This window comes from Camarhynchus parvulus, chromosome 5, assembly GCF_901933205.1.
Source record: "Camarhynchus parvulus chromosome 5, STF_HiC, whole genome shotgun sequence".
NCBI classification, from domain to species: Eukaryota; Metazoa; Chordata; class Aves; order Passeriformes; family Thraupidae; genus Camarhynchus; species Camarhynchus parvulus.
In genome coordinates, this window is record NC_044575.1 from 24,121,128 (window position 1) to 24,135,654 (window position 14,527).

General features: G+C 43.9%; 1 protein-coding gene across 1 annotated transcript; it reads left to right on the top strand.

The window, feature by feature from the left end:
* Positions 1-1,442: 1,442 nt before the first annotated feature.
* VPS18 (VPS18 core subunit of CORVET and HOPS complexes) lies at positions 1,443-10,722 on the top strand. Its single transcript, XM_030950174.1, has 5 exons — positions 1,443-1,571; positions 4,456-4,597; positions 4,785-4,876; positions 5,578-7,448; positions 8,170-10,722. Exons 1-5 carry the CDS (start codon positions 1,481-1,483, stop codon positions 8,896-8,898), a joined length of 2,925 nt encoding a protein of 974 aa, XP_030806034.1. The 5' UTR covers positions 1,443-1,480; the 3' UTR covers positions 8,899-10,722.
* Positions 10,723-14,527: the final 3,805 nt, after the last annotated feature.

Genomic DNA, 14,527 nt, shown 5'->3' on the forward strand with positions numbered 1-14,527 from the left:
TGTGAGAGGCCAACCACATGGAACTGCTGCTTGTGGTGCCTCACTGCCACCTGATGTGCAAACTAAGTTTGGGAAGACCTCTTGTGTCTTGTAATGGATCCCTCTGTGTTGCAAGCTGTCCTGTACCCTGAGAGACATTTCTCCATTGCTTCCAGAAAGTGAAGCTTGTGTCTAATATGCAGTATACAGTATACTCACAGTATGGTGTATGGCACACATACAGTGTACACATACACCTCTCTGCTCATTTTATATAGGATGAAACCCAAAGGGTTGTGTAAGAGACTATTCTTTTTTGTTAATGCCATTGTTATAAATTCTGCTAGTTTAAGCTAGACAGTAAAACTGTAAATAACAGTTGTTGGCACACCAGAACATAAGAAAATTCCAGGTTATAAATACTATTTAGCAACACAGAAACTGAGTCCAACACAGAAACCTGGGATAAACTTGCAGAGCAAGTCTAGTGTAGTTCAAGGAGCACCTTACACTGGATCCCCTTATGCTGTGCCTCAATGATCATTCTAGTGATAAAGCCAAGATTTTGCCACCCAATGCTACATGAGAGCCACAACACAGGAGTTTTTACAGTGTTTTAAACCAGATAATTCCCAGTTGCAGTCAGTAGAATTGCTCTGGCAATCAGGACTGATTCTAGTAGGGCACACTTCTGCATTAATGAGGTAATTTCTCACACATGCAGCTGCACACAACAGGACAGTGTCACTGAAAACTAGGAAAGAAAACCTTCAAATCAGAGCTACGGGTTGGAAAGTGGCCACTACTTTGTTACAGCGCCAGGTTAATGGAGGGTAGGGGGTGTATCTCTGCCTGTTATGCACACTGAGATTCACATTTCTATTATCTATATACAATTTTTTATATGGATATGTATTTACATTCCAAGAAGTTTACAGCTATTTCCGAGCAGCCTTCTACATCTGCTAATTAATTGTGTAGGTCTTATTACCGTGCTTATGTATTACGGAAGGGGTCTCTAGTGGTCATTTGAGGGATCTCCAGTGGTCGTGTGGGACGCCAACCTACCTCTTTTTAGCCCTCTTTGGTGGCAAATTCAAGTTTTGATGTTATATCCAACAACAAACCCAGAGCGTGCATCCCACCTAGAGAAACTTCTGGTTATTACTGGCGTATAAAAATGCTGACTTTGTTTATTCGAGTGGGCCCTTTCTTAATACGACATAAGCCTTCCGGTATCCACGGCAGTGAGCTGAAGCGGCAGGCACCGCGCGGAGCCCAAGGCCCGGCAGCAAGGGCACAGGCCGACCGGCCAGCTCCGGGGCACCACCGGGGACAGCAGCGTCGGGGACAGCAGGCTCAAGACACACCCGCGCCTCCCCAGCCCCGCCGCCATTGCTGTGAGGCAGCGGCCCCGCCGCCAGCCCCGCTACGCCCGCGCACGCGCAGGCGCACGTGCCGCGGGTCAGCTGAGCGCGCCGCGCTCGGGTCGCGCTGGGCCATGGCGTCCATCCTGGACGAGTACGAGGACTCGCTGCACCGCTCCGTGTCCGTGCCGCAGAGCCGAGCCACCGTGGGCATCCCGCACTCCGGTACGTGTGCGCCGGGGCCTCCCGCGTGCGGCCTTCCTGCCGAGAGGGGGAGGAGAGGCGGCAGCTCCGGGTGGGGAGCAGGGCACGCCAGGCTGTGCTGCCTGGAAGAGGTGTGTCACTGTGTGCGTGTGGGGCAAAGCATTCGGCTGCGGCTTGTTTTTCCCACGGCTTGCTGTGGGAGGTGTTTGGAGACGGGGAGCACTCCATTCCTGGCTGGGCAGAGTGCTGATGCAGGCCAGCCCAGCGAACCCGCGGTGCTGCTCTGTGTGGGAGGCTGCGGCCAGGGGGGCTGCGGGAGCAAACGCTGAAGAGTGCGTGGAGTCGCAGGTGCCTGTGTGTCACAAATTACACCAGCCATACCTCAGCCCTGTGCAGCTAGAGCTGTGCTAGCGGGTTGAGAACACCCAGTCACTTTACTTCTCCTTTCTGCTCCTTTCTGAGGAAGCCTCGCTTTATCGTGTTATGGATGTGTGCGCAGCTGGTCCTGCACGGAGTTCCTTTCCTTACCCAGGCGCAGTTTATCAAAGAGTGGTTTCTCTAGAGTGGTTCCTTTAGGCTGACTACACGATGGCAAGGTGACCTGCAAAGCAATCTGTATCACTACTACACTTTTCTGTCAAGGGATGTGAGGCTTTGCTATACTGCATTGCTCAGTGTGGTGTCCCATCAGTGTAAAGTAACAGTGTGATGACCAGTCCGTTTTTTCTTTCATGTCTGAGAAATTTATTTCATTATTATTCCATGATCAATTCAAGATTTACTAGGTTCAATAACCATTTTCTACTAGACGTCACCTCTCAATGTTTTTTTGGTGTGCTAGGGAAATGTAGGTTATGAGAGGATTGTATTGTACCTGGTATTGTCATGGTAGTACCAGCTGCTATGCAGAGCTGGTGGTTTTGGGTTACAAGTTTGGAAATACATGGACACATTCTTTCAAGATTTTTTCCTTGTATAGTGTTGCCCACTGGTAACCTTTGGGGAAACCAGGTTGTGAGGTTCATCTGTGTGCTAAGAATTGATAAATTCTGTCATGCTATGTATACTGTGGAGTATAAATACACTGACACAGTTACTCTGAGTCTAGATATTGAAGTAGGTGTGTTCCCCTTGTTTGTTTTGACATGCATGGTTATTGTGCAATGTTAGATACAGAATAAGTGGCCTGAATAGGTGTTGTGCAGAACAGTGTTGGGACAAGTCATGTCACGGAAAATAATTTTTCCAGGACTCAGCTTTTCTTCTTGACAGATGAAACACTGTCTTCAGTCATAGCTGTCTTACATGTGAGAAATCTGCCTGTTTGCTCACAGTTGATATTGGCAGAGGAAGTTTGGGAACTGCTTAGGCACAGCCTAATCAGGATTTCAGTTATTCTTAAATCAGGCCACACAGGCAATTTTTAATAACATTTGGGTTGGTAAAAGTTGTTGACAACCTGCAGTTTAAGTGAATTTATTTTGTAAAAAGATACAATAGTTACCTTCCCGAAAGCAGTCCTTAAGGTTAGGTTTGCAATTTTGGAAGATGTTGAAACTTATTCCTAATTTTCAGGGAGTTGTTCCCTGTGCTTGTTAAATTGCAGGTACTGTTTCTCAAGGTTGTAGGTAAACAAGCAGTGATTCTGTATCCAACCTGAAGTCCTGCTGCATTGTGAACTTCAAGTACTGTAGCTCCAGCTTTGAAAAGTCTGCTTTGACCCACTAGATCATACTGGTGATCTTAGATCTTTGGACAGATAAAAAGGTCTGAGGAAATAGTTAGCTTTGCCCAGAAATCAGGGTGTGAAATGCTGCAGTGGAATCTTGATTAAACAGAAGAGGGACACTGGGGACAAGATGAGGGAAGAGACTGTTTGAAAGGAATGAATGTTATGAAATAGACATTTCCTTTGTATAGAGAACTGTATATTAAGGAAGCTCATCCTTCTCCTATAAGGGACAATAGCTAAAATCCTCATGTTAATGGTGATGATGCTATGGGTGTTATAAATGTAATGGATACAGGCCTAAAGAGCCCAGAATGCTAAAATCCAATACTTTGGCTTGAACTATTATGGAATTAAACCATAAACAGCTTTTTCTTAACTCTAAACCCTTACCTCTGTACAGGTGCTATTTGTTCCCTTTCCTTCCTATGAGTTTCCTTGCTGAGTCAGCCTTGCTTTGCCAGGTGACAGTCTGAAAAAAATTTGAGATTACCTGGATGAATGTGACTTATGATCTGGTAACATTTGGGTTTTCCAGAATTATCCTTCCCCTTTATATATATAAAAATTGGTTGGTTATGATACCATGTGAGTCTGTACCTTGGGAGCTTTTTGTACATGTTTTGAACTGCAGTTCATACCAGCAAATATAAACTGTGGCATTGTGACTCCCCAATCTGAAAAGAAGAACATCAGTTCTACTTAACTGGAAATAAAGGAATGCACACTTGTATAAGTGGGTAGTGTGTAAGGTGTGGATCAATGCATAGGAAAAAGCACATGCAAAAGGCTGCCTACTCAGGTTGTGATTGCTTGTCTCTTCCTGCATGTGCACCTTTCTTCTGGAAAAAGTGTACTTTAAGGATTCTGCAGCTGGTCTAGAGGTGAGGCAGAGGCAAGGAGAAAGCATTGGTGGAATAGACAATTAAAGGATTTGCCTGTAAGGAGCAGGCTACTTTCCACTACTACATTGTCTTTTTCAACACCAGCAGGGCTGGAATTAGAGGGTTTTTTTCCCTCTGTATTCATGCTCCATGGAGCACGCTTCCTTCTCAGTAAAACTTGGAGCAGGACACAATCCTCTTAGTCTTTTAGGCTGGATTTTCATGTAGTTTGGGGTTGTTGTTATGGGGTTTTCTCTTATTCAGTTTCTAAGCGTTCACATTCTTTCTCCAGGATATGTGAATGCGCGACTGGAAAAAGAAACACCAATATTTAACAAGCAGAGGATTGATTTTGCTCCTCCTGAGAAAATTAACAGCTTAGTGGTCTCCTCTAACCAGCTTTGTATGAGCCTTGGGAAAGACACCCTTCTCAGGTAATGCTGCCAGAACCCTGAAGTTATTGTTTGTTTTTCCCCTGCCTTCTTTTTTTTCCTTAAGTTGTTAGAGAACTTACATTTGCAAACTGAATAAAAAGCCACGAGCCCAATATGGAAAACAGGTGAGGAGTTACAAGTATGTGAACTTTTGTTGGCAGCATGCATTCATGGTTTCTCTTTGCAGGATTGATCTTGGAAAGCCAGATGAACCTAATCAGGTAGAGCTGGGACGCAAAGATGAAGCCAAAGTCTACAAGATGTTTTTAGACCACACAGGTGAGGCAGTGGGTGATGGATATTTACAGGCAGTGAACAGAGCAGAGCAAGTGCTGGTGAAGGAGTTCTCTTTCTGCTTTGTGCATAAGGAGGACAGATCAATTTTCCACGAGCCAGACTTTCCCAGGGCCCCTCCCCACTGGTTTGCCCTTTTGCTATTAGTAAAGCACAGGCTTGTGCCTGTGTTGTGTTTTCAGACTCTGAAGTGAACACATGCAATTAGGCTGTTCTGAGCAAGGCTAAAACCAATCAAAGGAAGGTTTGCAGTCACTCTCTGCTGTATGCTTTATATAGGAATTTTTAAAAAGGGCCATAAAACATCTGCAGTTCACTGTAGCCTAGACTGATTTTAAAAAACTAAACAAAAATTTGGAAAGAGATGCTCATATCTCTCGCCAACTGCCAGGGATAGGAGGGAACTCTGGGAAGTGTTTATCCTTAGAACATTTATTTAAATAGAATACCTTCTCGCTAAAGCATCTGGTACCAGTTATTTAACATTGCAACATATGGACTACTGTTCTGGTCCAGCATGGAAATCCCCCACATTCCCATAAATGCCTGGGAAAGTTTTGGATTAAGTATGTTGATATTGGAATTTATCAAATGTTAAGATTCGAAGCTGCAGGAATTTGGCTTGCTTAGGCACAGTCTTGATTTGTTCTCTCCTTCTCCCTCCCATACCCCTCTGCTGTTGGCAGGCTCTCATCTCCTGATTGCTCTGAACACCAGCGAATGCCTTTACCTGAACAGAAGTGTTCAGAAAGTGCGGGCACTCTCCCGCTGGAAAGGACACTTGATTGAAAGTGTGGGCTGGAACAAATTTCTTGGTTCAGAAACCAACACAGGGCCTATCCTGGTGGGGACATCCCAGGGGCAGATCTATGAGGCTGAAATCTCTGTCAGCGAAGGAAGCCTCTTCAGCACTAACCCTGACCAGTACTTCCGACAGGTCTACACTCTGGAGGAGGAATCTGGACCTGCCCCAGTCTGCTGCTTGGAAATTGAACGAGGGCTAGAAGGGAAATTTTTTATTATAGCCACTACTAGGAAGAGACTCTTTCAGTTTGTTGGCAAAGTGCCTGAAGGGACTGAGCAGCAAGGCTTCAGCTCCATATTTGCTGTGCATGCTGACCATCTGCCCAGCTTTCGGGAATTTCCAGCCAACTTGGGTTTCAGCGAGATAGCCTTTTACACTCCGAAACTGCGTTCCAACCCACGCTCCTTTGCCTGGATGATGGGAAACGGTGTTCTATATGGTACCTTAGATTACAGTCGTCCTGATTCAATTTTGAGTGATGAACGAGTCTGGGTTTATCCTCCTGATATTGACATAACTGTGAACAAGCCAATATCCATTGTGCTTACCCAGTTCCACTTTCTCTTGCTGCTGCCTGACCGGGTGAAGGCTGTCTGCACTCTGAATGGACAGGTTGTTTTTCAGGATCTGTTCCTGGAGAAGTTTGGCTTGCTGACACGCATGATTAAAGATCCCACAGTCCAGCAGATATGGATCCACACTGAGAAAGTAGTGTTCCGCTACCATGTCCAGCGGGAATCCAGAGATGTGTGGAAGATGTATATGAATATGAACAAATTTGATTTAGCAAAAGAGTATTGTAAGGACCGTCCAGAGTGTCTTGACATTGTGTTGGCCAAAGAGGCAGAGCACTGCTTCCAAAACAAGAGGTATCTGGACAGTGCCAAATGTTATGCACTGACCCAGAACTACTTTGAGGAAATTGCTCTGAAGTTCATTGAAGCCAAGCAAGAAGAGGCCCTGATGGAGTTTCTGATTAAGAAGCTAAGTAACCTAAAGCCTTCAGAGAAGACACAGACTACTCTGCTGACCACGTGGTTGACAGAGCTGTACCTGAACTGGCTGGGCATATTGCAAGGAGATCCCTCACAGCGAAATCTCTATTTGGATACACGGGAGAAGTTCCGCACTTTCCTGAGCAGTCCTAAAAACAAAGACTGTCTTTTTAATAATCGAGCATCTATTTATGAGCTGTTGGCAAGCCATGGAGACACAGAGCACATGGTCTACTTTGCAGTCATCATGCAGGATTACGAGCGTGTAGTAGCTCACCACTGCCAGCATGACGAGTACGATGAGGCTCTAAATGTGCTGTCCAGGCACAGAGACGAGAAACTCTTCTACAAGTTCTCTCCGGTTCTCATCCAGCATATTCCCAAGAAGGTGGTTGATGCTTGGATTTCTATGGGCTCTAGACTGGATGCCAGGAACCTCATTCCAGCCCTTGTTAACTACAGCCAGAGTGCCAGCACCCAGCAGATCAATGAAGCCATCAGATATATGGAGTTCTGTGTCTACCAGTTGGAGGAAACCCAGCAAGCCATTCACAACTACTTGTTGTCTCTTTATGCTTTGTGTCGGCCGGACTCGTTGCTGTCATACCTGGAGCAAGCAGGAACCAACCCAAACAGGATCCACTACGACCTGAAGTACGCACTACGCCTGTGTGCAGAGCATGGGCACCACCGTGCATGTGTCCACATTTACAAAGTGATGGAATTGTATGAGGAGGCTGTGGATCTCGCCCTACAGGTATGTGTTTATCTGTGCATGCTGTGATACACGGGAATGTAGCTTGTTCAAGTTACCTTGAACAGCAGAGCATTGAGAGGAGCTGGACGGACTCACTGGTATCAAAGCGGTGTAGCTGAGGCTTGGAAAAAAGACCTGGCTCTGTTAACATTTTTCTGTGCTTTCACAGCTGTTTAAAGTAGGCAGCTGACTGGCAAGCCATAACTGAGGGTGGAGGCATGGAAAATACAAGGAAGAGTACTGTCTGTCTCAAGCTCAGTCTCTGACATAAAATACCTTTAACATATCTGCATTTATGCAAGATTTGTACAGCTATTGTTAAGGATTCTAATTACCTATTCATAGCTTTGCTAATTATCACAGAAGTCTTTGTCAGCTTAGTCTGACCTTCAGGGAGATGCTGGATTTTTTTCCTATTGGAATTGCTGTGTCTTCGCTGAAATGTGTGGCCAGCAAAGATACTATAACATGAATTTGCCCTTTCTGTGCTGGCCTCTGTTCTCTGTTGGGTAGCAAGCTAATCTTCAGTGAGGAGTACTGGTGGAGAGGAGAGGTGTTTGCCATGGAAACAAGGAGCAGGCCAGGAGTGCAGTCCAGCGCAGTGAGATTGCAATAGAGGTTTTTTAAATGCCTCTTAAAATGGACAGCAGGCTTTGAAGTTGAATGGTGGGTAAACAAAGAGGGAAGCTTAACTCTGTTTCCTTGTCTGTCCGACTTCTAGGTGGATGTTGATCTTGCCAAGTCCTGTGCAGATCTTCCTGAAGATGATGAGGAGCTCCGGAAGAAGCTGTGGTTGAAGATTGCTCGCCATGTTGTTCAGGAAGAGAAGGATGTGAAGAAGGCAATGGCCTGCCTCTCCAGCTGTGCCCTGCTGAAGATTGAAGATGTGCTGCCATTCTTTCCAGACTTTGTCACTATTGACCATTTCAAGGAGGCAATCTGTAACTCCCTGGAGGATTACAACAAGCACATCGAGGAGCTGAAAAGGGAGATGGAGGAAGCCACGCAGAGTGCCAAGAGGATCCGAGAGGACATCCAGGAAATGAGAAATAAATATGGCTCTGTGGAGCCTCAGGAAAAATGTGCTGCTTGTGACTTTCCACTTCTAAACCGCCCTTTTTACCTTTTCCTGTGTGGTCACATGTTTCACTACGACTGTCTCCTCCAAGCAGTTTTCCCTAACCTTCCTGCCTATAAGCAGGCAAAACTTGAAGATCTTCAGAAGAAGCTGGCAGCTACCAGCCAGCCATCCAAGAGCCACCATCGTCCCAAGGATGCAGACACCATTAGCTTGGGGAAGGGGCAGCAGAGCCGGGAACAGATCAAATCTGACATTGATGACATTGTGGCAGCTGAATGTGTGTACTGTGGTGAGCTGATGATCCGGTCCATTGACAAGCCTTTTATTGATCCCCAGAAGTATGAAGAGGAGATGCAAAGCTGGCTGTAATTTTCCAAATCTTCAACTGTCAAACAAATTGTGAACCTTCTGTGCTGGGGATATCACCTCCAGGAGCAGGAACACAGTGACTTCTGTGCAACTCTAAACAAAGGATAGTGCAGTCTTTTTACCAGGGTTAGGGAGAGCTAGTCTTGAGAAGTGGGGAGATGTAGATATGGCTGTCTAAGAACTTTAACAATACTTAGAACTAACCTACTGGAATATATTTAGCAGGCGTTTCTGCTTGCAGTTCTGAGGTTCTCAGTGTGAAGCTAAATGGAGTGCCTTGTTGTCCAGAAGAAATTGGGAACAGCCTGTGATTTATCTGCCCTGTTGGTGGTATTTGTTTTGGTGAAGACAAGCTGAAAGAGAAAGGTAGTGAAGGCCACTAAGCAATGTAGTCTTCATTCATAATTTTCAAAGCTAGAATTGCCCTCTGTTTCCTTTCTGTTGAGAGTCTATAACCACATACATAGAAACAACATGAAAGGATGGAAGCTCTTACCAATTTATATTTTGTAAACATCATGCTACACAATACATGTTTCTACACAATGTGATACAAGAATGTGTATAATTTTCAGTTATTCAATTATACAATCTTGCAGGAAAGTTATAAAAGTAATTTGCCTGCAATTCAAGGTGTATAATTCTCTTTCTCACAAGCTTTATGCATGAGACCAGACACATTTGGATTTTCTGTAGGTACTGTTTCTCGAAATGCTTGTTCCCCACTCCTCTTTCCATCCTGTTTCTACTATAACTGCCTTTGTATAGTGGGTCTTGGTTTTCTCTTCACTGCAAACCAAAACTGATAGATACAGTAGTAAGGTTTCAACTGACACCCTGCAAGCAGGAGCACAATCTGTGTATCTTGGTGTGGTTCTCTTCAAGCTGCACTTGAGCATTAGACTCAAGATCTAGTCAGGGGTTTGCTCAAGGGTAGTCTACAGAAATGTTCTGTTGGTGTGAAATTTGCTTTGCCCTTTGAAGCTAGTACCTTGTGCCTAAACAGTCTTTTGCCTTCCACTTTTTGGAGATGGCTGCATGTCAGTGCATCTATCTATTGCTCCAACTTGGAAAATTTTTCCCAGAAGGTAGCAATCACTATGTTGTGAGTGAGGGAAGAAAAAGTTGTCATTAACAGTTTGGCAAGGGTTCCTTGTTTTGTTTTAGGAAAATAAGATTTTAATTAGGTTTTGCTGTTTGGGACTGAATCACAAAGGTAGTAATTGACAGAAGAATTGAATGTTCTAAAAGAGAAAATACAATTCTTGTAATTAGGGCAATGGAAAATACTGTCTTCTGAAAAACCACCTCAGTTCTTTCACATGAGTATGTGTGCTTGTCTTGAATACCTCTCTCAATCTCCTAACCACTTACCCTGCTTGTAGGGTTGTAGAAATGGGTCTTCATGTTATTGTAGGAGAATATGTATTGGTTTCCTCAAGGATCTGACCTAAGAATTCTGAGTTCAGAACTTCAGAGGAACATTTATGTTTTTGTTGGGAGGATCAGCCTGGAACAAATGAATTTTATCTGTGTAAAATGACACGAGTAATAAAAAACAGACATGAAAGTAGGAAGACCTGAGGTTTCAAGATCCTCTTTTCTTTGATGGAGCCATGGGATAGGCAGTCCCATCACCACCTCGTGGTGTGTGTTTGCTGGCTTGTCAGAAAGCACTTTTTCAGAAAACCCACATGCTGTAGTTTTCTTTGGCTTTGCATAGCCTTTTGCTTTGAATAAGTTGGTGGGTCTGGCAGAAGGATTTGTGATGAAAACGAAATGTGATGTCTTTTGAAGTTTACCATTAAACCTGTTATAACTGGCCATTCCTGTGAATCATCATCTTTTCCTGTAAGCAGTGGGATATTTAAGATTGTACATGTCATTGCAAACCAACAGTAGCCTCCCACCCAAACCAATTTCTGGTCAAAGGTAAGTGGCTCTTTTTCTGCCCTTTAGCAGAACATGGGTATCAGCTCATTCTGATGCAGGGGTAATTTCACATTATTTTGACATGTTCTTAACACTTGTTCCATCTCTTTTGGGTTTTTACAGGATCTTTCCTGGTATATTAGAATTACTATAGTCTTCCATTCTTTTCCTGTTTGTGCTGGAGAAGTCACATCACTAAATTGACCATTGCAGAGTGATCTGCTTGGAAGAAGCTATGGGAAATGAGGCATAGCAAGTAAATAAAAATCCTCTGGTCTTTGCCTGAGATTGGGTGGTGGGGAAAGGCACCTCTGATTCCAGTCACGGGTGTTAATAGATCTCAGTTAACAAAACTAGAACTATGTATTTTTTAATGACTAGTATGCAATATTCTCTGAGGGCTGTATGCACATGCACCAGATAGGTGTACCACAAATCTCATTCTTCCTCACCATTGTTAACTGAAAAAACATTTGATTTGTTGTCAGGGTTATAGAGAGTGTTACTGCTGGCAAAGACTGCTGTAGTGATTAAATGATTAGTGCCAGTAATACAAAAAGGTACATGAAGGTATCTTCCAAACATTGTCACATGCTTCAAAAAGCTTCAGTAACCATTTACCTGTGCTTCTTGGCAATTTTGCAGCATCACTCAGTGAAAAAGGTAAGAGGGTTTATTTTTTCTTGCGGGGGTGGGGTGGGTTTGTGGTCGTGGAGGGAAGTGAACTGCTTTCTGTTCTCCCATAAATCTAATCTGCAAGATCTCTTCCTCTTTGCATTCAGAATAGCATTTTTATCTTTTCTCCTTGTAACTTCAACACAGTTACATTTTAGAACTTGCAGTCCTTTGTATATATTTTAAGCTATGAATGAACTGTACCAGCTGTTAAAAATTGTGGCCTTGGGTCTTGTCCTTGTCTGTGTGTATAATTCCTACCACTTAGCCTCATGCAGCTGAAGAACAGCATAACCAAAAGGGTCTGGGGAAGCCCCAGCCCTGTGTACCCAGAACAAATATCTGTAGCCCCATCTACACTGAAGAAATTCAGTAGTGCAGACAAGGCCTAGAGCAAACTTGTGCCTACTGCATGGCCTCTCCTAGGCTTTGAGCAAGGGATGGGGGGAAATGCTCTGAGTTGGGGGAGACAGTGGTGTGTGTTTTGAAAGAGTTTGTAGAGAATTTGGGGTGCACTTCCTGTAGTTGGCAGCAGCTAAGTGAAATGCTGAAAGCAGTAGGTTCTGTCTCCTTTCTGAAAATGAATGCCCAGGCTGGGAATATAGAAACGCAAATTCTTAAGCAGCCACTAGATGTCATTGCTGTCCATTTAAATACTGGGGTTTGCTGCAGACAGCTGAAAGCGTTCTGTAGCAGAAGGAAGAATGGCACAAAAGTGAGGAACTGAAGCAGGATCCCAGTGCTTTTGGAGGGGTGTGCTGGGTGCTTGGAGACACAGCTTTTGCTGTAAGGTAGCTTGGATTTGGTGTAAGGACTTGAGGTAAAGATGCTAAAAAAATTGTCTTCAACTAAATGGCAATTTCAGCTCACAGATCACTGATTTTAATGTTTTGAACATCAAAAGCTAGATTTACTATATTAATAAATGAGTATCATAGAATTGTGGAATCATTTACGTTGGAAAAGACCTTTAAGATACCCGAGTCCAACTGCTAACCCAGCATAGCCAAATCCACCACTAAACCACATCTCCAAGTGCCACATCCACATGCCTTTTAAATGCCTTCTGTGATGGTGATTCCAGCCCTTCCCTGGACAGCCTGTTCCAGTGCCTGACCACTCTTTCAGTAAAGAAATGTTTCATAATATCCGAACTTAATCTCCCTGGCACAACTTAAAGGCCATTTCTTCTTATCCTGTTGCTTGTGGCCTGGGAGAAGAGGCCAACTGGCCCCTTGCTACAACCTTCTTTCAGGTAGTTGTAAAGAACAATAAGATTCCACCTGGCCTTCCTTTTTTCCAGTCTAAACAACCCCAGTTCCCTCAGCCACTCCTAAGACTTGTGTTCCAGACCCTTGTTGCTCTTTGGACACCTTTTGGTGCTCCATCACTTCAGTATCTGTCTTGTAGTGAGAGGCCTGAGACTCAACGTAGGGTTTCAGGTGTGGCCTCTTTTGTTGAATTGTATTCTCGTGTAAATTCCCTATAGACCTGGCTGATTTAGTAAACTGCAGAGATATCATCCCTGGGCTTGGAGCTGCAAAATCTGGTGGCCTTGGGTCTGGGGTAATCTTTGCTTGCTTCTTCTTCATACTCTCGTGACAGCAGCTCCTTAGTTGCCTGAGTTCACATGTAGTTTGTCTTGTTAAAAGCACCCGTAAAGCTGGGTTTGTAATGTGACATTGGACACTGACTTGCACAAACAGATAAACTAGTATGTTTGCTTTTTCCTTTTGAGTTGTAGCATCATAATCCCCGTAAAACAGCAAGTGGGAGTAGGTACATCTTGTACTCTATCAAAACAAGATGTAGTTTGACTCAGACTGTAGTCATGTATTAGCATGTATTTCTTGGAATGGGTAGTTCCCATTCACCCCTGCCCTGTCAATGCCAACATATAGATTGTCTATGTTTACAAGTGCAAATTCTTAGTTTCTGGTTGGATTTCATGGGAAGTCTGTTGTTCCTTGCCTCACTTCATCCAACAACTCTGTACTGAGCTGTGGGAAGCCAGACCAAAACTAGATTTCTAGGTACAGTAAGTGTGCTGACCTGAAGTTTGAGGTTTGAAATGTACAAGATTTATGGTGGTTTTGAATTTTAAGTTGTTACTATTGAGATGGATTAAGTATTTTTCTCCAGAATAGAGGGAGTAAGATGTGATTAAGTATTTTTCTCCAGAATAGAGGGAGTAAGATGTGATTCACTGTGGTATGTGTAGTGTTTATGAGAGAATCTTATGGCATCTACAAAGCAGAGAGGGGCTGTCCAGGGTCTTCTGTTGGTTTTGTACATGAAAGAAGTGATGCACTAGAAGGGAAAGGGAATGGTGGTTTCTGTAAAGTAATTTGGCCAAACTTCATGTATCTGACTTCAAGGAAGCTTCTGCAATGAAACTGTGATATTGATGGATCTGTACTTCTCATGCTGAGGTGATAAAGAAGAAAAATAATTGCCTTTGAAATAAGGACTTTGTTAAAATTGAAGAGTTTGGGGCTTGAAAGGGGAAATTACAGGCATTCCTTAAATTCATTGTGAATTATGCATGCATTCAGCTCCTAAACTGTCTGCTATCTGTGATTATGCCCAGTCCTGACTTTACGCCTTCTGAGCCCTTTGAGATTTACATTTTATGGTAATACTGTGATTTTTGGAGACTTGTGATACTTTCCCCTCAACTCACTGTTTGGGTTTTTCACTTCCAGATCTCATGGAAAGGCATCAGGCTACTTATTTAGAGTATGAATTTCAAAGCAACCTGGCCTGCAGCTGCTTTCAGGTGAAAGGAGGGGGGAAAAGGATTAGACAAACTTGTTAGATCTGCTCGTTGAAACTTGTTGGGGTGGAGAGAAAAAGGGGCTCAGGCATTTCCTCTCTGTCATGGCCAGAGGTGTTGGAGGCAGCTTGTTTGAGTAGGACTGGTTGCTAAGAAACAGGGAAGCTACAGGAGCACTCTAAGGTTACAGTACATCTCTAACTAATCCTGTACACTGTCTTTGCCATGGAGGGGCAGCTCAGTAGA